A 24,654-nucleotide genomic window follows, 5' to 3' on the forward strand; every position below is an offset into this window, starting at 1 on the left:
CTGCTTATTGCTGCAACTCATTTAAAATTTTTATGCTGGGGTCATTTCATTTTGAAAAACATTGATTTCCACCCCCTACTAAAAAACAAAAACAATCTTTGTTTTTTAACTCCTTAGAGGACTAATACATTTAGGCAAGTAACAAACAAACAAACAAACAACCCACCCCCCCCAAAAAAAACAAAAAAACAAAAACCAGAACATGTTCTTTGCCCAGGTCTCCAGAGGGTTAAAGTATGGGGTTTTCTGTAACATCTTACATAAGGCACCCTTATTCTACTTTTTTCTTAAAAGAAACTTTTTCTTTGGTTTCTTGTAATTTTTCAGTAAGTCTATCCTTTGTCTCCTCCATTTTCTCTGTGATGAGCTCCTTAGTCTCTTCCATTCTGTCCTGCAAATACTCCTTGACAGGTGGTGGGGTTGACATGTAGCCATGACTTCGCAAATACTTCACAGTAAAGGATGTTCCTCCCAAGGTCACAGTGTAGCGGGCAGGTGTTGCAATCTTCAGGGGGAAAAAAAAAAAAAAGCAAAGAGGCAGATCAATACCTGATCATGACTATAAAGAGAATTAATGTGGAATTGGAGTTTTGGCAATCATCAGCACACACTACTGTTTGAAGGTGAAAACAATACTCTGTCACTGTCTTTCTAACAAGGGACACTTTTCTGTAGACTTATTTTAAAATGTCTTTCCTCAGACCACATCTCTTAGGATTTCAGGGTAACCACAGACAGACAGCTGTACTGACACCCTAATGAACGCTAATGAATATGGGGACAGGTCTGCTAACAGTAATGCAGGTGCGTGTTTCTGTGCCCTTAAATCTCTGCCAGGACCTACATCCCTGGAGTTCAAACAGCAGGAGGCTGAGTGAGTCAGCTACTTCCTGGCTGGGTTCACTTTGGCCCCACTCTCAGATCATCTATCTCCTCACTCTTTCTGAATGTGTGCTACCGTCTCACTCTAGGGGCAGCCCTCCTCTATCCTCATCAAAAGAGACCTGACCAAGTGGAAGGGCTATGGAAAGCAAATGGTCACATGCTACAGAGCTCAAGCAGGCGCACTGCATAGCAACATTTGGAAAGTATCTCCTCTGCTCCCTCCAGGCTCAAAAGTGTTCCTCTGTTCCCACCAACTTGCTCTCATTAGTTTAGTTTTAATGGCCCCTGTGAGACCACACCGCCATTGACCTGTGAACAGCCTGGATACTAAGATGGCTCCCTGTCTGATCCCCATCCACTTGGTGTCAGGACCCCCCCCCCCCCACAGCTTGCTTTCCTCAGGTGCACTGGCCACTTCACTCTAGCTTTACAACAAGGTCTGTAGTCCTCACTTTCTCACCCCCATGATGGTTTGTCTAAGTTCATGCTTTTGGTGTCATCTATATAATAAGAATTATTAATTTACATCTCCATATTGAACCCCTTCCTTGATTTCGAATACACATATAGCTAATTACCTAAATCATTTACACCTGCACGTCTGGCTCCATTTAAAACTTAGTATGCACAAAGTCACTGACCTCAACTGTCCTACTCAGACCTGCTTCTTCCAAAATTTTACTCACCACAGGACAGGGTAACTTTGTTCTTCCACCTACTTAGGCCAAACTGAAATAATGTTTCTTTAGTGTAACTTGTTTGCACACCATTAGGAAAGCCCATTAGTTTGTTTAAAACATATCCACTATCTAATTGCTTCTGAAGGCCTCTCTGGATACCCCTGGTGCTGACATGAGGTCTCGCAGCCTAGGCTTCTGCAGCAGACAGCCTCATCCCGATGCCTTGGTTTTTACCCTAGTCTATTCTCAGTACTGCAGCTGCAGTAATTTGAGGTCATGTGCTTAAAGTTACCAATAGTTTTCTCCTAACGCACAAGCTCCTAGTATGGCCTGACTTCTTGCCTTTCTTGTTCATTCCAGCCACAATGGCTCCTAGGTAGTCCTCAAGACTTCCTCTGCTGGGGCCTCCACCCCACCTCAGCTCCCAGAGCTACTAAATCAATCTGTTAACTGCTCAGAGCACCTCCCATCTAAATCTGCAATCTGGGAATACCAGGGTTGGGGGCTGGGGTGGTGGGGGTGTGAACAAAAAACTAACACACCAAAACACCTCCCTATCTGGTTTACCCTTTCTTAAGATGTTTATTTGGTGTGTGTGAGGGTTTTGCCTACATGTATGTATGCACAATGCATGTGTGCCTGGTGCCCACAGAGGTCAAAGGAGGGTACTGGGACCCTCTAGAATTGACCATCAAGTCATCGAGTGCTCTTAACTATATCCCTTCTTTTCTCCTCCTCCTCTTTTTTGTTGAGACTGGTTTCTCTGTGTAACCCTGTAGACTAGGCTTGCCTCTGCCTCTAGAGTGCTGAGATTCAAGGTATGTGCCTCCATTGCCCAATGTATATTCTTTCTTCTTAATATTGAGTAACATTTGGTATAATTGTGAGATATACATACACCATATATATATGTTCTTATGCACACATGTGTGTAATGCATGCATGCTTGAGTATTTTCAACCCCTCCTTTTCTGTCTAATTGACCATGATCCACCCACTCTTACTCCCTAGAATATATGCTCTACGTGGGAGGTACTTAGCAGGGTTTTGTTTTCCTCCCTCCCCTTTTTTAAGAAGAGGTTTCACTGTCTCAGAATTTATCACATAGACCAGGTTGGCCTTGAATTCAGAGAGCCATTTCCTATCTCCCAAGTGCTGGAACTAAAAGCATGCTCCACCATACCTGGTCCAACAGTGTTTTCTTTAATCAGTGAATTCCTGGTCCCTGGTATGGCACCTGGCGTTGAGTGAGAGCTGGACAAATCTGAGCAAACTATAGTGCATGTTAAAGGGCATTTGAGGGAGCTGTGATGTGTACCCAGCTAGCTGCCAGCACTCTTTCCTTATGTCTATCATACCTCACTTTGGAGCTTTGCCTTAAGGAAGAAGGCATCTCTGTTGTTCTACTTGAGGTACATACTCCATTTCTCACCCTACAAAGGGACATGAGGGGGGAGAAATCCACAGGGTTTGTAGGTTTCCAAATATGCTAAGCACTAATGCACCTAAAATACACCAGAGATTGCAAAAACACAAACACAGGCCCCTGAATTCCTGGGAGTTCATAAACACATAAATCAGATACTATAAGGAAAGGAGTCAGAAAATATGACTTAAACCACCACCATGTATATCTCATATATGATGGTTAAATTTAACCTACCATAGCTACAAAACATTATGAATTTAATGCAAGAAAAAGACAGCAATTAAGCTTTGAGAAAAATTATATATCTCAGATGATTCTAAGATGACAGAAAAAAAAAAAAACTTCTTCTGGATAATACTATAAGTCATTATTCCATGTCCTTTTATATAACATCCTATTTTCCCAAAATGGATATAGATACCATAGAATCTTGTATGTTCAAATGAAAAAATGAGATTAATATAGCTAAATTCTATGATTTACAATGAGGCTTCCCTTCTACAATAAAGACATTCAGGTATAGAATCTTTATAAAAGGCAACACTGTGTATATCCTGAGAAATCACAGACCCTCTGAAATGGGAACACCTAAGAACTCACAAAACAGTGTGAGTTAAGCCCTCACAATCCCATTTGCTAGGGAAGGATGAACTATTATAAGCAATAAAGCAATAAATGCTAGATTTCAGGAACAAGTCGGGGCAGGAGGACACCTGAGCCCGACAGATTATGGCTTACCTATTTTAAGACACTGCTTCTTAAAGCCATAGTTTTATTCTTGTACTAGTTGTTCATTAGAAATACAAAATGTGAATTAGGGTATTTAAACTATATATATATATATATATATATATATATATATATATATATATATATAAATAAAATTAATTAATTCAGAGCTCAATGTGAGTTTTACAGGGAGTGTGCAGGTTGTTGGGTAAGTGAGGAACCCACCTTAAACATGGCATATGCTGTCAGGGCATTTCCACTTTGGGAGTTTTTCAGGATGTCTACTACACTGTCAGGCAATCCAATGAGCTCTAGGAAAGGGATGACATTTACTCCTCTGAAAAAGAAACAAAAGTTTAGTCAGGTATAAGCAACCCTTTAAGAACAGTATTTTTAGGAAGATTATCTGAAAACATAGGCCACAAGGCATACTATATATTAATACACCCAAACAACCCCAAACCAAACCAAAAAAAAAAAAAAAAAAAAAAAAGCAGCTGATTCTGTATGATTGAATGCTTTCATTTCATTTTACCCTCACACCTTTCTTGAAGTTTAATACATAAGTAGTATTGTCATGTTTTATCTCACATAGCCATTCAAATTAGTCTAGTTAAAAAGCAATTCACCTTTATTATAGCCAAAGTAATGGCTTCAAGTAAACCTGGAGAGCAGGGTCAGACAGTCTACTTATCTTCATCTCCTCACCCAAACACCATTTTCCTTAGAGCACTTCAATTCACACTGCAGGATCTTAAATTCTTACCTTTAAAACTTCATCAATATCACTTCTATGCTATTAGGCAAAGAATGAATGATTCTGTGGGCTTGATAAAGGCAACAACTCTAAAAGCATGCCTTTATGCTTATTATCAGATAAAGACTATTTGTAATAGTAATTATTTGATAATAAGGTAAAGCATAATTAAAATAAGTTGCAACAGATTCTGAGAAAGAAGGCAGAAAAGTCCCCAAGATGGTAAGCTCTGACTTCTGTAATTTTAGTTTCCTCATTTTATTATAGCACATCATTCTAATCTTTCCTGATTATATCTCTATATAGCTATATCAGGACAAGGAATTATCCATGCAAACTTGTAATTATCACATTCAGGAAATTTAACACACACAACAGTATATGGTTAATACAAAACAGTGTATGTATTAGCATAAAATCTGTGATTTAAAAACTGCCTCAGTATACTCCTTGACTTTCCTTTTGCAGTTTCCTTCTTCCTGGAGACTTTGAGAACTCTGGGTGGGGAGAAGTCGTGGGGACTTTCACATGTCCAGGACAGCAAGTACTCAATTTGGGAGTTGGACTTTTTTCTCATGAGGAAATTCGGGTTAAATATTCTCCTATAGGGAAGCTTCACAGGTTGAGCTACATCTGGTTTATGATATGACTGCAATATATAGCACCCCTTTCTACTCCTGTCCCATCCCTGGCACTTCAAAGTGTGCCTTGTAACTACTAAGGCAGGGGCAGGGTCCTCTGATTGCTCCATGACAACTTTCTCTTTTCCTTGTCATTAAGAAAGGGAACTGTCTGGACACACTAGGATACTTGTATGCTATTAATTTATTTTTTAATATAAAAATAATTGGGTTAACTGGGGGAAAGGTGGCTTCTCTATCACACTGCGCCACCTGAAAGTACTCTGAGTAGATGATACTAAACATTACCTAGGAAGACTAGCATCAAAAAAAAAAAGAAATCAGAATGGCAGAAGGAATTATTTTAAAAAGGCAAATTTCAAAATTAAACAGGAGTTCAATTTACTAACATTTATCTGCATATTCAATTTTCTTTTAAGACAAGAATAAAATCCTATTAAAGTCTCAGTATCAGACTTGGCCTTTTAATGGATTAAGTCTTTAAAGTAACATCGTATCATAACAAGCTAGTTTAATCTAGCACAAAGATGATTATGAAATTATTTCATTATTTCCTAGTTCCAACTGAACCCAGCATATAAAATCTATACATTTAATGCCAATAATAAGTAAAGGCAAAATTTGACCAAATAAGAAAATTAGTAAGAAAACTTTTATCATAAAGATAATAATCTAAATCAAACCAGATTCGATGTTTGCCACTCCCTGGCCTGGCAGGAATGTGTGCTTACCAACTCTCCATTTATAGACGGTTCAACAAGGGCTAAAGAACATTCACTATCTAGAGGAAGTACAATAAACATCAGCAGAGCTGTGGCAAAGATTAGGAACCCAAGTCTATGGACACACAGCATCTGAAGGCAGGGACAAAACAGAGTTACTGAGCCATATGTGATTATGCAGAATACTTATGCTTAGAGAACACAGATCTCTGCCACCTTGTCAGACAACAGCAGTCAGGAAGCTCAGTATAAAACGTACCCATTAGCATAATTTAGCTCTATCTGAAATAAATACTTTAAAGGCTCCAGAACATTGCCACTTAGTTAAATATAGAATGATATTTTGCTTTCAGGTTGTGGGAGGAACTAAGACAAACAGTTCAGAAATACAACAGTGATGCCAATGTCCATTCTTCCAGAAACAGTATTCTCTTTTCTTCCTTCCTTCCTTCCTTTTAATAATAAGACAACCAACAAAGGAAGCGTGTTTTTCAGTTAGAACACTTTTGAAAGAACTACAACGTTTTTGTTAGCTAGATGGAAAACTGGAGCTTAATACAACCAACTTCAACCTGATAGTAAACCATTCTTATTACAACACATACCAATTCCGCTTTTTTTTATGTCAACAAGAATATTTTCTAAGTATTACTTGTGGTTAGGTCATTCATTCAAATATGTGAACTTTCAATCATATATAATCTGTACTCATTAGGTCAGGCTGTCATGCTGGGCTGTAGGTGATGGTTCTGGGCATCAGAGTTCATGTTGACCAACAGCCCTGGGCCAAGCAGTAATGCCCAAGGTGTGTGATTTTAACTCAGGAAGTCTCACCTCTGTATTCTGACACAGAATTTTACATAAAAAAGAGGAAAGACAAGATTATGTATTTCACAGAGGATGACAGAATAACCCCTGCTGCTTTAAGTGAACTAAAGAAATCTGAAGTACAACTATATCTCCAGAGTATTTAGGGTCTGCATTTTCAATCATATAATTTATCAAAGGAGAAGTAGAAGGAGGAAATTCTTTTTACTTTGTGTGATATTTTGGTCATGTTCTGACAATAATGCTTGCTTGGAGTCAGAGGGTGGAGCTAGCCACTAGCTGACTAAAATTAACCATAGAGGTTTTGGAGGACTGAGGACAGACAGGAGAAAGAAAGTAGTAAGGCAGGGCTGAGAGGATCTCAGTCCTTTTGGATTGAAGGTTAGAGGAGGTTACTGGTTGCTTCTCTGATCATTAATGTTTTTATTCTGATATCTGACTCCCAAGTCTTATTGATAAAGAATCCTTAGATTAATGCTACAAATGTCACTCATCATCTGGTGATGTGTATCTACACAAGGCTAGAGAAAGTTTTCTGGTGGCCATGGTCTTTCAGAGCTAGCAGCATATAGAGGAGTGGCTCTTTTCAGAGGCCCCGTTACGAGCACTTGAATGGGGTTGATGAACAGCAGGTGGTGCACTTCTAGGTGGCAGAAGATTAGGCAGAAAAGTCTGCCACAACATGGACCTAGAAACTTCCCAGAGCTGAGGTGGTAAATGTGGTTCCTGCCAGTACCACACCAGCATGAGGTTAGGCTCTTGGGGAACCAAGGCAGGCAGAGCCAGTCACCAGAGCCATGGTGCAGTAGCCTAGATGTTTAAGACTTGGTTCACATAGTCAGAGAAGGCTGTAGACACGCAGAAATCCAAGTCCAGACACAAAAACAAAAACAAAAACAAAAACAAAAAAAAAAAAAAAACCTTAAAAAGGTGCTTAGGTGCTGGAGAAAGGAAAGCAAATATGGACAGTCATAAAAAATAGTTTAAAAACAATAAAGTCTCTAAAGAAAAAGTAATATATTTTTTAAAAAAGCCACATAAAGATAGAAAACACACAGGGTGTCTGGATTCTTTATGGTATTTTGTTGACTTTGAATTTTTTAAATGCTAACGAATAAAAGAAATAGCTGCTGAGAGACATTAGATTATGGAAACTGCTAAAGTAAACCAACCTATATATTTTAAAGATGTCTTAACTTCAAAATGGAAGTCAGAAAATGTGTTGCATTGGGGGAGAGATTGTGCTTTTGTTCCCACAGGAAATGAAAAGCTATGGGTTCCTTTGAAGTTAATCCAGATCAGATTTGACTGAGGGGAAACCTGAGGATCTGGGCTACAGACATGAGGGAAAAAGCCAGAAAGACAACAACATAGGTGGCATATGTGTTGATCCCCCAACATGGGAACAGTTCAGAGACTGGATGAGACAAATTTTGTTGGCTAAAGACTCCTCATAACTTATCATTACATATAATTCTTTCATATGGCATGGATAAAGATTTATATTACAGTTTAGTTATACAATCCAGACAGACTTATAAAGTTAACAAATGCCTTCTATCTGCTCAATCATGAAACAGAAAATCCTCTTTAACTGACTTGTATACACCACCACACATTCCATACCTGTCATAATGCAGATACATGTGTCACCTTTAAAAGTTTGTATATTTCCAGAACAAAAGGATCAAACACCAATAAAGACAAGGAGCCTGGGTGATCCAGCCTCTCAGAATGTCTCTGTTGCAGTTTTCTCAAAATTTTGTATCCAAAACAACTTCAAAGCTGCTAGCTGAAATGGTCCAGCCTCAAAGACTACTCTACCCAAGACTTCAGATAAGTTCTACACTTTCCCATCACACTGAACAAAAAATAATAAAGCTAGCTCTCCCAGGACTTGACCACTGTCCCAATTTTCTCAGGGTCCCCTAAAGAACTTATTGTCCCCAGACATCTAGAAGCAGTCTAGAAAATACAATGCTCACATTCCCAAGAGGTGGGTGTGGATGATTTTTGGTCATTCAGTGGATTATGAATGTTTGTCATCCTTTACAGGGGTTGGCTACAAGTTGTTACTGGTCATAGTCAGGAAGGGAACTAAGCAAAGGAGATTAAATTCAGAGATTTCGTTCTCAAAAGAAAAAAGGAGGGACTACAGAAATGATAGGATAAAAGGGAAGATTATTGAATCTACTTTTAAACCAAAAAGCAACTACTAATCTTAAATATTTTACACTGGTATATATTTTTGTATATCGATATATGTTTCTACTCTTGTTTAAAATATTTTTGTATACTGATACAAATTTAAGGTTCTTTTGTTAAAACATAATGTACATGTATTTCTATTCTTGTTTAAGGTATTGTACTTAACAATGTAATGCAAATTTTTAGTCCTTGAAAGCTATTACAAACTACTTAGGATAATCAAGAAATGCAGGTTGTTAGTCACCTATTAAAAACAAACTTATAGTCATGTTAGGTATGTTTTCAAGGTCAAACAGACATATTTTAAATGGGTAGATGGTCTTCAAACACTTCAGAGGCCTACAGAGTACTGTATTTTAAATGTTTTAATAACATAAGGCTTTTCATGACAGTCAGAAATGTCTGCTCCTGGCTGCACCAATTTACTACAAACAAGGATGATGGGCATTGGAGAACCTCCATATGGAGTTTGCTTTCAATGTGGCAAAACTAGCCGTTTGGGCAAGAAACTGCCCGTGCCTCAACTGCTGATAGTATGGTGTCTAAACTGAACAAGCAGGATGAAAAAGAAAAGTGACAACCCAACTTTGCCAAGACAAGATAGGACAGTCCTTCAAAATCCCTGCTTCACAGAAAAGTCTGTCAGATATTCTAGGCCTGTAAGTCAAAGATGAAACCCTGCAGAGGAAGCTTGGGTAACTATCCAGACAGCCAAGCCATTAAACACAATCATACATTAAAAATCAGTAGACTTTGATTAGAAGAATTAACAATGGCTTCCCATGACTAGACTATTCCTCAGGCCTTTAAAGGCAGCACTACAGGTTTCCCTACTTTCCAGAAGGGTAATGGATTCACCTTACCTTAAAAGGCAAGAATTGGAACAAAAAAGATGCATTTAAACACTTAAAAAACAAAACAAATCAACACCAGAGGCCCACCCGTCTCATTTCTAATGAGAACAAAATGTCTTACCATGCTATGAATCAGTGTGAATAATCAGTCTCAGATGTGATGAGTTCATATTAGCAAAAGATAATCTGCAAAATTTCCATCAATACCATACCCCCACCAAGATGAGTAGTTTTTCACATGTAGAAGCACCATAGAAACATGTAAGTATAGAACTCAAGGTTCTGCTGAATTCTAAAACCTAGTGCTTGGGCTGGTGAGATGGCTCAGAGGGTTAAGGTGCTCACTGCTAAGCCTGCCAGCCTGAGTCCTGCTAGCCTGAGTTCTTCCTCGGGATCCACATGGCAGAAGGAGAGAAGTGACTCCTGCAAGTTATTTTCTGAAGTCCACATGCATGGGCCTACCCATCCACCCAACAAATAAATGTAGCAAAATAACAACAATGACCTCATTTCTGAGTCCACGTAAACATGCAAAGCTGTCAACAATAAGACCAGAAGATGGCTAAAAGGCCAAACAAACCTATCCAGTTTCAGTGTAGGCTCTCCCTCTTGTCAGCTGAATTAGGTTATTTCCCCTCACCCAAACTGTTTCCATATTCATAAATGGGGAGAAGTGTACCACTTACTGCATTTGGTTGAGAAGTAAATGAAGATGGCAGTTTAAAACTGAGCACCCCATCTGTCCCATAAACAAGTGCTACATATTCTCAATAAAATATGAAAACAGCTATAAGTACTTTTCCTGTCAATCAAGGCATGGGGGGGGGTGGCTGGAAAGAGAGTCCAATGGGTAAGAGTGTATGCTGCTCTTGCACAGGACCAGAGTTTGGTTTCTTATCACCTACACCTGTAACTCCAGCTTTAGAGGAATCTGATGCCTCTGGCCTCTATGGGCACCTGTATTTACATGTACATACCCCCACAGACACATGTATATTTGAAACAAAATAAATCTTAAAAAAAAAAAAAAATTAAGGGCCAGTGGTTTGGTGGGTACAGGTGCCTGCCTGCAAACCTGACATGAGCTCAGTCCTGGGCACACATGGTGGAAGGAGAGAACTAACTCCCACAAGTTGTCCTCTGATCTCCACATGTTCGACCACACACATACATTTGTACAGATACTAAAATAAAAACTACTTAAGGCTATCAGTATAAATAAGAAGACTAACATTGTGATAAAATGTGGGGAGGCAGTCAACTAATCAAAGACTTACTTTATAGCTGCATAGTAAAATGTTCCAAACCAAATACCAGAAGTTATTAGATGCACAGGAATTAGGACTTTCCCATATTGTCTAAATGTTTTCTTAAATCTCTGATAAAGACTAATAGACTTGTCTTGTAAAGGATCTGGCTCTTCTTTTTTTTCCGATGGAGTGTTTCGGGATGTGGCACTGGAAGAAAAAACCCTCTTGGATAAAATATCCTGCTCCCACCGTTCCTGACGAAGGACTCCCAGCTGAGGTGGCTGAGCATCTAATAGATTCATTTGCTTTGCAAGGCACTGAACAGCAGGTAAATGGAGCCACTGCTTCCGAAGATGCGGTGTCCAAACCACTCTGCATTCACCTCTACGCCCAAGAAATGGTCCTTTTCTGCTCCAGTGGTGTTCCAAGAGCCTGGCTTTCTGAGGTTCCAAGAATGTCCTGAGTGCCAGCTGAGACAAAGTCCGTGGTACATTCCATTGCATTCTGAAGGATGGTGATGAATTTCAGCTTCTACAGAGACTAGATTTAGAAAAATTATTGTATTATATGTAGATTTCCATTTTAAGTCAAACTACTTAAAAAATAACCATAGTCCATTAGAAATAAAAGGACAAACAAACTGATACCCAATCTGTAGGAAATATAGTAAGGTATATAGTTTAAGGCACTGGGATTTTAACATTTCATAAACTATATTCTTCAAACACAAGCAATCTGCTTCACAGACATCACGGAGGGTAACATTAACAAGCTCTTCAACCACCCAAAACGAGATGTTTGTAAGGACTCTTCTGTTCTACAGTTGTCTTGGGGACACAATTCCATGTACTTTGCCTAAGTCAACAAGTAAAATGATGACTACTTTAATAGGGTTCTTACAGAATCATGTGCTGTTTGATATAAAGCTACTCTATAAATACATTAAATTCACAAATATTAAGGTTTGCATAGCTGTGATCAGTGCCATCTATTCTATAATAGCCTTTAAGCAAGTAATAAACTTGTAAATTATATAGATTATTGATAAGAAACAGCCTGGTATTTTATCTCCTTTCCTCCCCCTATATCAAGAGAAGAGAAAGGGTCAGAAGCCCTGCAACTGGAGATACAGACAGGTGTGAGCTGCTACGTGGGTGCTGGGAATCGAACCTGGGTCCCCTAGAAGACCAGTCAGTGCTCTTACCCGCTGAGTCATCTCACATGGAGGGCCCCAGGAAGGGAAAATACTTAAGATCTCCTGGGCAAAATGGGAGGGAGAGTAGAAGAGAGGGGATGGGAGATGAAACATGAGGGATCAAGAAGTCTGAGTTGGGAGAGTAGCAGAGGGAGAGAGCAACTAAAGAGGTATCTTGATAGGGGGAGCCATTATGGGACTAGGGAGAAACCTGGTGCTAAAGAAATTCTCAGGAATCCACAAGGATGAAATGACTCCTAGCAATAGTGGAGAGGATGCCTGAAAGGGCCTTCTCCTTTAAGCAGATTAGTGACTACCCTAACTGTCATCAGAGAACCAAATCCAGTAACAGGTGCAATGACTCACAGCCAAACTCCTGGAGTCCAGTTGGAGAGGGAGGAGGGATCATATGAACAAGAGAGGTCACAAGAGAGGTCAAGAGTATGATGGAGAAAGCCAGAGACAGCTGACCCCAGCTAGTGGGAGTTCACGGACTATGGAATGACAATTGAGGAATCTGCATGGGACCACACTAGGCCTCTGAATGTGGGTGACAGTTATGTGGCTTGATCTGTTGGGGGGACCCTGGCAGTGGAATCAGGGCCTATCCTAGCTATATGAACCAGCTTTCTGAAACCCATTCCCTTACTCAGTCTTGATACAGAGGGAGGGGCTTGGGGCTGCCACAGCTTGATATGCCAGACTTTGTTGACTGTCTAAGGAAGGCCTTACCCCTCTGAGAAGTGGATGGGGGAGCTGAGGTTGGTATGTAAAATGAAAAATACATTTTTTTTTAAATAAAAAGAGAAGTGAAAAAGAAAAAAATGATGTCCCATGACCTGACCTGGTATTAGTGTTGATTCAGAGTGATGAGGTACTTGGGAGGCAGGCAGGTGGATCACAAGATGGGGGTCAGCCTGGGCTACAAAGGGTGATCCTATCTAAAAAATTCAAGGAGCTGAAGAAATGACTCAGCAGTTAAGAGTAATTACTGTCTTCTAGAGGACCTGGGTTCAGTTCCCGGCACCTACATCAGGCAGCTTACAGCCCTTTGTAATTCCTGCTCCAGGGGATTCAACACCCTCTTCTGGACACAGACAATCTTATCAAGATATTAACCTCCCCTCACTCCACGGAAAAAGAATGTGGACTTCAGAAAAAAGACAGGCCTTACCTTAACCAAGAATATTTTTGAGAAAATTATTTAGCCTATTTAAATGCATATTTCTCAGCAGTAAATGGAATTATAAACTACTAAATATAGTCCTTATTCCATCCCAGAAATTTACTTCTAACACAGAGCATATATTTTAAACTGCATTATTAATTAAGAGCCAGCAAGAGTTCAATAAAAACCTAGTAGTTCCTAACACCTACTTTTACATTAAAGCTCATTATCTGAAGTACATAGTTGACAGAGAAAGCAAAATCTGTCATCATGGAAAAACTTTTATTAATGAATTATCTAGCTTATAAAAACTTTTATTAATGAATTATCCAGCTTATAAGATCAACCCTAACTTAGTTCTTCTCTAATAATATCACTTCCTCCCAGGTTCTTACAGATAGCCCTACATCAAGTAGTACATGGAAAGTGAAAATTCCAATATGTATCCTCCTTCATAAAGGGTTACTGCATGTGTGCTGAAGTGGGTCCCCATTCACTTCCTACTATCCCAGGGGATCCACAGGCAGCACTTCATAGCGTTAATGACCCCCCCAAAAAAATGGTGCTAAAGCTAAGCTTGATCCTGTAGAGATGTCCAACATTGTTACTGCATATTTTTTGTGAGCACTTCTTTGTACTGGTTCTGTAGTCTAACTATACAATGAAGTTAAATTCAAGTATCTGACTTGTGTATATATGTCAGTTTTCTGAATTTAAAACTTTTCCAGTGGAGTTTCACCTTCTTCATATCTCTGTATTGTCCTTTGTGTCTTGTGCTATGTGATTTCTGGTTCCTATCTATCTTCCACTTAATTATTTTCACAGACTTATTTGTATTTCAATGTGTATGTGCAGATACCTGTGGAAGCCAGAAAACTGTGTCACATTCCCCTGGAGCTGGAAGTACAGACAATTTTAAGTCATACAATGTGAGTGCTGGGAAGAATGGCTGGCTTCTGGAAGAATGCCACATATCTGCCTCACCTCTCCAGACCATTTTCCACTTAAATATCCCAGGGGTGCCCATGTGTCTCTGTGTATTTATTCGGGCCTGAATGGTGGTAACCCAGGCAGAACAGAAACCTCTACAGTCAAGTTGGTTCCTAACTAGAGCTTTTACCTGTACTGAGTAGTGTTCATGCATGCTACCAGAGGAGAAAAGGCAATCTGCAACCCATATACAAATCCTGCCATCTACAATGGTGACCTGCATGCATGATGACACAAACATGGGAGCAACCAACCGATCTCTGGATTTTTTTTTCAAAATGCTATCAGCAGCACCCCGATGTTAGTGTTAGTGGCTAAATGGTGTGGAAGCACCAACAGCATTGGCTTCCAGAAACTTTCTTAAGAAGTTCTTTTGGGAAAGAGCACCTGTGTCCCAGCTAGCATCCAATGCCATTCTCTGTATGAGACTTCTAGCCACATCAGTGACCTCCAGAGCCTCAGAAGTGCCTGCACCTGGAGGAGCAACCACCTGAGCCTTGGTCTCACTTGCACCTAGAGGAACCATCACCAGAGGCATCTGAGGATCGATGGAGCCACAGCCCCCAACTGCACCAATTGGAGGAAGAGATGGGTAGACAACAGCCTAAAATACATTCAACAACACACGGAGCAATACAGCACCAACAGAAACTCATGATGCCATTAACAGCAATACCTGAACATCCCATTGCAGATGAGCAGAAGAAAATAACTTCATGAAAATGATTGAGGCCCTTAAAAGAGGAAATGAAAATTCCCTTAAAGAAATTGAGGAAAAGACAAAAAGTTGGAAGAAAACAACAAATCCCTCAAAGAAAACCAAAAAAAAGCAATCAACCAGGTGAAGGAAATGGTTCAAGACTTAAAATCTAGAGACAATAAAGAAACACAAACCAAGGAATTCTGGAAACCTGGGTAAACAATCGTGAACTACAGATGCAATCATAACAGAATATAAGAGATAAAACAGAAAAATCTTAGGTGTTGAAGATTTGAGAGAGGAAATAGATTCATTAGTCAATGAAAATGTTAAATCCAAACACAAAACATCCAGCTCAAATGAACAGAAAATATATTCAACATAATCATCGAAGAAATCTTTCCCAACTTAAAGAAGGACATGCCTATGAAAGTGCAAGAAGTTTATAGAACACCAAATATACTGAACTAAAAAAAGTCCCCATACCACATAATAATCAAAACACTAAACAATCAGAATAAAGAAAGAATATTAGCTGCAAAAGAAAAAGGCCAAGTAACATATAAAGGCATACCTACCAGAATTATACCCAACTTCTCAATGGAAACAATGAAAGCCAGAAGACCATGGACAGGCATTATGCAAACACTAAGAGACCAAGGATGCCAACCTAGACTACTATACCCAGAGAAGCTTTCAATCACAATAGATGGAGAAAACAAGATATTCTATGACAAAACCAGGTTAAAACAATATGTATCCACAAATCCAGCCCTACCAGATTTAAACAATATGTATCCACAAATCCAGCCTTACAGAAAGTACTAGAAGGAAAATTCTAGCCCAAGAAAAATTAGCTACAACCACAAAAACACAGGTAATAGATAATCCCATACCAGCAAATCCCAAAGAAGGGAAATGCACACACAATACCACCACTATCAACAAAAACAAAAGTATCAGGAAGTCTCACTGGTCATTAATATTCCTTAATATCAATCAACTCAATTTTCCTATAAAAAGACACAGGCTAACAGAATGGATATGAAAAAAGACACCCCCCCCCCCCGCTGCATACAAAAAACACGCCTCAACCTCAAAGACAGACCTCAGAGTAAAGGGTTGGGAAAAGATTTTCCAATCCAATGGACCTAAGAAACAAGCTGGGTGTAGTTTCAAACTAAAATTAATTAAAGGAGATGAAGAAGGACATTCATATTCATCACAGGAAAAATCTATCGAGATGAAGTCTCAATTCTCAACATCTATTCCCCAATACAAGGGCACCTCATTTGTAAAAGAAACATTACTAAAGCTTAAATCACAAATCAAGCCCCACACACTAATAGTAGGACACTTCAACATTCACTCTCACTAGTGGACAGGTTCGACAGACAGGAACTTAACAGAGAAATAAACTAACAGACACTGTGACTCATATTGGCTTAACAGACATCTCTAAAACACTCTGCCAAAGCACAAAAGAATATACCTTCTTCTCTGCACCCCATAGAACCTTCTCTAAAACTGACCACATACTTGGTAACAAAGCAAACTTAACAGATTAAAAAAAAAAAAAAAAAAAAAAAAAAAGGAATAACTCCCTGTATACTATCGGATCACCATGGCTTAAAGTTAGAATCCAACAACAACACTAATTGCAGAAAGCCCACAAACTCATGGAAATTGAACAATGCTCAACTGAATCACCACTGGGTCAAGGAAGACATAAAGAAATTAAAAATTTCCTAAAATTCAATGAAAATGACTGCACAACATACCCAGACTTATGAGACACAATGAAAGCAGTACTAAGAGGAAAGGTCATAGCACTCAGTACATACAGGAAGAAGCTGGAGAGATCTCACACTATCGAATTAACAGCACACCTGAAAGCTCCAGAACAAAAAGAAGCAAACTTACCCAGGAGGAATAGATGGCTGGGAAATAAATTGAGGGCTGAGATCAATAAAATTAGGACAGTAATAAAAAAGTCCAGCTTGACATTCATGCCAAACAGAGATATATTCTCAAATATACAAAATCCTTTAACACTGCAGAAGGTCTGAATATTTGTGTTCCCTGCATAGGAAATCCTAACTTGAAAGGTAGAGGTTTTAGGATGTGGGTCTTAAAAGTGACTGGTCAAAAGACCAGAGACCTCAAAACTAGAATAAGTATCCTTATAAAAGAGACTCCACAGAGTTTATCAGCCCTTTACCATGTAGACTGACATGGAAATGGTGACTGTGTAGGAACCATACATGGGACCCATTCAAACACAAATGTCTGCATCTTCTTGAACTCGATCTCCAGAACTGTGAGAAATCAATTTCCATTGTTTACAAGCTATTTAGTTAATGGTATTTCATTATAGCAGTTTTAAATTCACAAAGACAACACAGTCTCCCCAAGGAAATTATTTATGTAGCAGAAAAGAAACAAATTAACAACTTTGAAACACCAGTTATAGCATTAAATGGCCAACAGCAGAATGTTCTGCTATGAAAGCAAATGGTACAATGGACTTAAACCATATAAATCAACCTCTGGGACACTTCATCTTGGTGCTACTGGCTCTCTCTAGCTCTACCTTTCACTGTTAAAGAGTCTAGCTATGTGAACAGCCAAAATACTCAAGTCTTGAATAATGACTTGGTCATATTCTTATCTCTACTGGCAAGTTTAAATTGTAGTTATAAGAAAACACCTTTCCTTACAGAACAGCTTTAAATTCTAAAGAAGTTTTTCCTTTCTCTAAGTTTTACCTCCTTAATGTTAAGATCATTAACTTTCTACTGAGCAATTTTAATTTCTGCTGTTCTTATATGGTGTATGTATAGAACATATGTGGCAATAAGGAAAATAACTTACACTTCCCATACCAAGAGTAAAATGGCACTTTGTCATTCACTTTTGGTAGCATTTTATATACATTTTCACAATATATTCCTTATTTTGCCTCTCCCTGACCACTGCTTTAATGTCTTTTAACTTCAAAACACATCTTAAACTACAATTGATACCAACATCACCCTATGTGTAATTTATGTATGTATAATCTGAATGTGTGAAGATATGAATTAGTACAAACACACCCCTGGTTCCTGAAAACAGCACTTGGGTGATGTCCTAGTTAGGGTCACTATTGCTGTGACGACACTCCAAGACTAAAAGCAAGTTGGGAAGGAAAGCTTACACTTCAACATCCTGAAGGAACTCAGGATAGAAGCTATAGCAGGACTGAAACCTGGAGGCAGGAGCTGATGCAGAGGACATGGAGGATCAAGCTTACTGGCTTGATCAGACTATTTTCTTCTAGAATCCAGAACCACCAGCCTAGGAATGGCACCACCCATAATGGACTGGGCCCTTCTCCAACAATCACCAATTAAGAAAATGCCCAACAGACTTGCCTACAGGCAGATCTTATGCAGGCATTTTCTCAATGGAGGCTCCTTCTACTTTGATGACTAGCTGTGATACTAGCCAGCACAGGTGAGCAGCACACATGAGCAGATGGGACCTCAGGCCAAAACATCAGCTCCACCTCTTTCCTGTGCTGACAGTCAAAGAGAATTAATTATGTCTGCGGTCCTTCCTTTACCTCTTACACCAGGGTCCTCTACTGCTTTAGTGGTCAGCAGTAGCAAAGCCCCATTAAGGACTTAGTGAGCATTCCCTATTGCTAGCATTACCACTGTAAACTTTAACCCTTCTAGGGGATGGACCAGAGTAACTTATTTTCTGTTCTACCTCTTGGGTACCTACAATATACCAAAGCAAAACAGTCATAAACTGTCCTGTGTCTATTTACTCCTAAGTCCCAGACAGTTACAATATTAATGAGGCCCCTCACTAGGATAGACTTAGGTAGAACTGTTTCTTTGGTCTGTCTTCAGGTATTTGCTTATGTCTTCCTAGGAAAAGTCATGAAATTGAACTAAATGAACATGAATGTGTTTTTTATTGACCAAACATGGGGCAGTACACAGAGTTGTAATCCTTTGGCATGAAGAACAAATATGTATAAATATAAGCTCACTGCCTTCAAATGGTTTACAATTCTAAAAATGTAAATATTCCAAGATTTGAGGAACACTCATCGAGTATGAGTCATAAGCTTACTGGATATTAAGGAGGAAAACAAACAAAAACAAAATAAAACAGCAAAACAAAAAATCAGAAAATGCTGTGAACTCTAGTGATCATGTGATGATTATCCAGGACACATTGCAAAGGGTAACTCAGACACAATGAAGAGAAAGAGGGAAGGGTATTCTAGGTTCAGGCAGAAGTGGCAGGTGGAACACTACAGAGAATCAATATGTAAAGATCTTTTCCAAGGTGTTATTTTTGGCTCATGGCTGTAGAATTTGTCTAAATTTCTGCACTGATTTTTGAGACCATGGGGAGGCAGACCATCACAGCAGGAAAAGCATATGAAAGTGTCTACCTGCAGTAGATAGCAAAGAAAATGAGACACGGAGACCAGGTCTAACCTGCAAAGGCTTTCTCACACTCATCTACTTTCTTATGGAGGTTTCTCCCACCTTCCCAAAACAGCGCTACCTGCCGGGCATCAAGCACTCAGCACCTGAGCCTGTGTAGGACATTTCGTACTTCAACCATAACAAAGGGCAGTGAAAATGAAAGCCAGTATTGCAGTTCAGAATTCTAATGTTCTTAAGGAATTACAAGAGACTTTGAATTTGTAAGGAACAAACTGAAATTATGAATACCATGTTAAAGGCAGTATTTAGATAAGGAAATGGCAGAATGAGAAAAGTGAACTTGGTGGTTTTTAAAACCAGGTTTTATTTGTAGAGAGATCTGTCCTAAACAATTACTTAACCATTCAGTCTTTGACCTTTGAGTTTTGTACACAGGAATCTGCTGACAACAAAACAGAATGACTTTAATTTAGAATTCTAGGTTACTGCTTTTTGTATTGCACAAAATACTATCTTGTTTGCCACTAGTCTGTTTATAGACAAAGAGCTACTCAAATTAAATTATCAGCCTGAAGAGCTAGATAAGATATAATTCTTTATTTTGTAAAAATAGAACTGATTTATTAATCATTTACTTAAATCTAAAAAACTCAAGTTTCCAATTTTAACATACCACAGACAGCATTCTATTACGTAAAACTTTGCCCACCTTTTAAAATCTTTAGGCAGAACTTATAAGCAGAATTTCTGTATTAGTGAGTATTTTATAGCATTTAGTAAGTTATTCAGCTCTAATTCTACTTGAACAGAGCTTCAGAATACAGAGAAGAGGACACCAATCATATGGGGGGGGGTGCTCTAAGGAAAGCAAGGCTGTGTGAGGTTTATCACCATGGCTGTAATACCCCTACATAGTCACATTACCATGTCTTCTCAAGGGCCAAAACCAAAGTGTTATCATCTGGGAGTACTGGATAATAAAATAATTTTATACTTTTTCAACAGAAAGGGGGCTTTAAAAAAAAAAGCAAAACAGTAATTTTAAAAGCTAGCTAGTATCCCAAATATTGTTTTGTCTCATGAATAACCTCTATTTCTGAAATGGGTAAATTTCAGGTCCTATAATCACTAATAAAATCTAGCACAATTTTTTGGTGTATGTACATGTGTGTCTGTGTCCTTCTGTGGCTGAATATTTAGACAAAAGCTTCCTATGAACAACTCAGAGCAGCTTGTCCGTAGTTTTCTATAACAATGGCAATGTTCTATCTTCACTTTGTACAATAACGCAGGCTACTCAACACTTGGAGTTTGACCAGTGTGACTTAAGTACTCAAAAATTTCAGCTTTACTTAAAATAAATAAATAAATAAATAAATAAATAAATAAATAATGACAGTAAGTACAGATTCCTGGAGCTACTGTAGGTAGGAAATTTTTAGAGAATAAAAACTAAAACAATACTATGCTAACTGAACTACTTGGCTCATCAATATAATGGATATATACTATTAGTTGCCTACTCAGAACATTTTTGGAAGCCCCATTTAGGTAGTTTTATTTAACTTTTCCCCAGCTTAAATATTAAATCTGATTTAACTTTACATGGGGGTGGGGGACTTGCAAGATGGCTCCTAAGGGCACTTGCAGCTAAGCCTGATGACCTGAGTTTGACCTTTGGAACAAACAGCGCAAGGAAAGAACCTTGCAAATTGTGTTCTGACTTCATATGCACTCAGTGGCTCACATGTGCATGCACACATACACACACGAAATACCGTCATTTGTCTGGAAATGTTACAACTGAAGAACACTATGTTAAGGGAAAAAAGCCTGACCAAGCTATACAAATATTGCTGTTTTCTCTCATAGGTGGATCCCAGCTTTTACTGATAAAAGCATTTACATATGTAAACAAGTATGTGTGGGTATCTTAGAAAAGGGAGGGGACAAGTGGGAGGGGAAGAAAGTGGAAGATTTAAAGACGGAGTAAATATGGTCAAACATTTACTTAAAAAGTGTTCATGAAATCCACCATAATGGCAATGACTTTACATACATACATACAGGTTTTTGGAGACACGGTTTCTCTGTGTAACAGACTCCTGACTGTCCTGGAATTCACTCAGTACACCAGGCTGGCCTTGAACTCACATAGATCCACCTGCCTCTGCCTCCTGAGGGCTGGGATTAAAAGCGTGTGCCACCATGACCAGTTAATAAAAATATTTTTAAAAGTCACCTCCAGAATCAGTACCAACCAATCAAAAAGTCAGACACAAACTTGAAACATTTATAATTCCACCTGAGTTAAAATAGAGGTTGTTATTGACATCCTCAGAACACTGTAACATACACTGAGATCAGTATCTGATTAAATATTAGCTACTAATAGTCTGAGTTAACATATACTAGCTATCACACTTAGATTCAATTAAATATTCCTTTCAACTCTAGAAAAAGCCTTTTTAAAATAATTTTTTTTCTTCTTCAAAGGGATGTAAACTCTCGGCGGAGCTGACACAGTTAAGCAAGGGAACGGTCACTCTCTGGAGTGACTATTTAGAGAAACTAAACAAAACTCTTTTCACACTCTGTCCCTACAGAACAAGATCAAGTTCATTCTTCTTCTTCTGTTTTTTGTCTTTGTTTTCTCTGTAGCTTTGGAGCCTGTCCTGGAACTTGCTCTGTAGACCAGGCTGGCCTTGAACTCACAGAGACCCACCTGCTTCTTCCTCCTGAGTGCTGATTTAAAGGCATACACCACCATAGCCCACAGAACAAGATCATTCTTAAGTAGCTCTAGCATCTTACCTACCCGTTAGAAACATGTTTCAAAAACTACATTTAAAAGCAGAAACCACACATCAAAAGTACACCTCTGAGAGATATATTCTTGCTTTTTTTTTTTTTTTTTATAAATGGTTTCAAACAAATTCTGCTGCATTTAAAAAAAGATTTAATTTTTTTTCTTGGAGATTCAGTCACCCATTAAATATGTGCTATAAAGCAGGTGCTGTTTATGGAATCTGAGCTAAGTCACTGAGGAACATCATGGCTCAGTCTGGGCAGAGCTCAACATCTGGCAAAGGAACACCCTCAACCAGCTGTTTTCTCTTTGAACATGATAATGGAGTGTTAAGAAATGTGAAAACAGCCGGTTGGTGGCACACACCTTTAAATCCAGCACTAGGAAGGCAGAGTTCGAGGCCAGCCTGGTCTACAGAGCTAGTTCCAGGACAAGCTCCAAAGCAATACAGAGAAACCCTGTCTCGAAAAACAAAAAAAAAAAAAAAACAAAACCGAAAAATTTTTGTGAAAATAGTTTTGAAAGTCCGTGTGTCCGGCAACTTTCAGATCTGAGTGTAACCTTCTAGGAGATCCTGTCTTATTATCAGCATAGAGGTACTCTTGGGTCTAAATCCTGGTTCTATCACTTAGAGGAGACTGACCTTGGCAAACACACTTAATCCTCATCTGTAAAACAAAAATAATCCTAACCACCCTACTGGGTTCACAAGAAAACGAGCAAGGGATGTGTATAACAGTAGAAAATATGATAGTAGTAGCTATTATTTTAACCCAATTTCCAGAAAACCAGACAGCACTCAGACAATATAGGGACAAAGGTAATTCTTAGAACATATTTTTATCTGGCATGTAGAGTCCTCCCTACTTTAATACTTTCAAAAAATCCTTTCTCTATCAAATCATTTTACATGATTCAAATTCTACAAAGAGGTAAAGCCGTGGGGGTTGTATAAACAAGGAGTTAAGAGACTTTAAACTCATTAAGAGGAAAAATTTAAGATATGTGTGGCTGGGGTCTGCCTGCAATGCCAGCATTAGGGAGGCCTGACATAGGAGAATCGTAAGTTCAATTTCAGCCTGGGATAAATAATGAAATTCTGTCTTTAAAGGTTTTTTTGTTTTTTTATTTTTTACTTTTTTAAGTCAAAATTAGGCTTATTTTCTCTAAGACGATAATAGCAATTATCTGGGGGGGAAAACAACAAAACAAAACTCAATCATTAGATCCAACAAATTCCAATGCTTCATTCAATATGCACATAGCGCTTTGGGGCTGTAGGATCCACAAGACCTTTGGTTGCATTTGTCTATATTGAGGAACGAAAATTAATTCTTAAAACTGGATAATGGCATATAATAAAATACACAATCCCAGTTATCTGAAATTGATTTCTCATACTTGTCAAAACGTAAGCCGTTTAGTTCAAGGTTAATAAAGGAGTCAACAACCTCAGAAAGGCTAATGTTCACAAACTGCAAGTGGGAGGTGCACACTGCAAACTTGTCTACAGCACGGCCATGTTCATAAAAGTGCGTACAAATAGGTAGACGAGCAAAAACACACTTTCATTGCTGCTTGGGACGGATCGAATTTGCTGGAAGTAACTCAGGATAAACTGCAAATCTAATTGTAGTTTCCCCACCACTCTGAAGGGGGGATGGCGAGGCACTTCACCAGTAGAGTCTACGTTCTGACCCTAATGTTGAGGCGAAAGCCTGTAACGGTATGACTCCCTGGATAGTATGGCCTGGACTACAAACAAGGCGATAAGAAATGTCCCGTCACTCACTCCCAAAGGTGACGCTGCTGAATATTTTTAAAAGGACACCCCAACTAGCAAGGACGGGAGAGCAGAGCGTTAGGGATCATAACGCAAGAGGGTGTAAGACGGCACCAGGAGGAGCGAGGGCTGCCAGGACTCCCGAAGGACCTAGGGCAGGGGTGACCTCTTTCGATCGGCCCGGGCGGTGGGGTCGGGAGTGCTGACCATTCCTGCCTGCAGCGGGGAGGCCTCCACACACCGCGCACGGCGCGCCCCGCTGCCGCCAGACACACGCCCGCGATGAAGGTGCCCTCTGGCCCCCTCCCGAAGCCCCACTGCCAACATGGACCAAGGCTACCTCTCAGGATATGGGCGCGCGCGCGCGGGCGGGGGGCTGATCCACGGAATCCCGCCGCACCGGCCGGAAGAAGCTGGCTTGGCAAGGCGACCCGGCCAAGCGCGGGCAGGCAGGGTGAGGTGTCGCACGACCCAGGCGAACACTAGGCCTCCGCCGCCCAGGCCAGCCGCGCCCACTAGCAACGTGCTCCGACCCTCCGTGCCCGCTCGCAGGTCTACGGGCACGCCACCGC

The 24,654-nt window shown here is 39.4% G+C and overlaps 1 protein-coding gene across 1 annotated transcript; it reads right to left on the minus strand.

Moving 5' to 3' along the window:
- Positions 1-186: 186 nt before the first annotated feature.
- Fam210a (family with sequence similarity 210 member A) lies at positions 187-24,619 on the minus strand. Its single transcript, XM_051201090.1, has 4 exons — positions 24,423-24,619; positions 11,011-11,523; positions 3,949-4,060; positions 187-505 (listed from the first exon to the last, which is right to left on the minus strand). Exons 2-4 carry the CDS (start codon positions 11,484-11,486, stop codon positions 272-274), a joined length of 822 nt encoding a protein of 273 aa, XP_051057047.1. The 5' UTR covers positions 11,487-11,523; positions 24,423-24,619; the 3' UTR covers positions 187-271.
- Between the last annotated feature and the right edge of the window lie 35 nt (positions 24,620-24,654).

The sequence above is a fragment of the Phodopus roborovskii genome, unplaced genomic scaffold (assembly GCF_943737965.1).
Source record: "Phodopus roborovskii unplaced genomic scaffold, PHOROB, whole genome shotgun sequence".
In the NCBI taxonomy this organism is placed as follows: domain Eukaryota; kingdom Metazoa; phylum Chordata; class Mammalia; order Rodentia; family Cricetidae; genus Phodopus; species Phodopus roborovskii.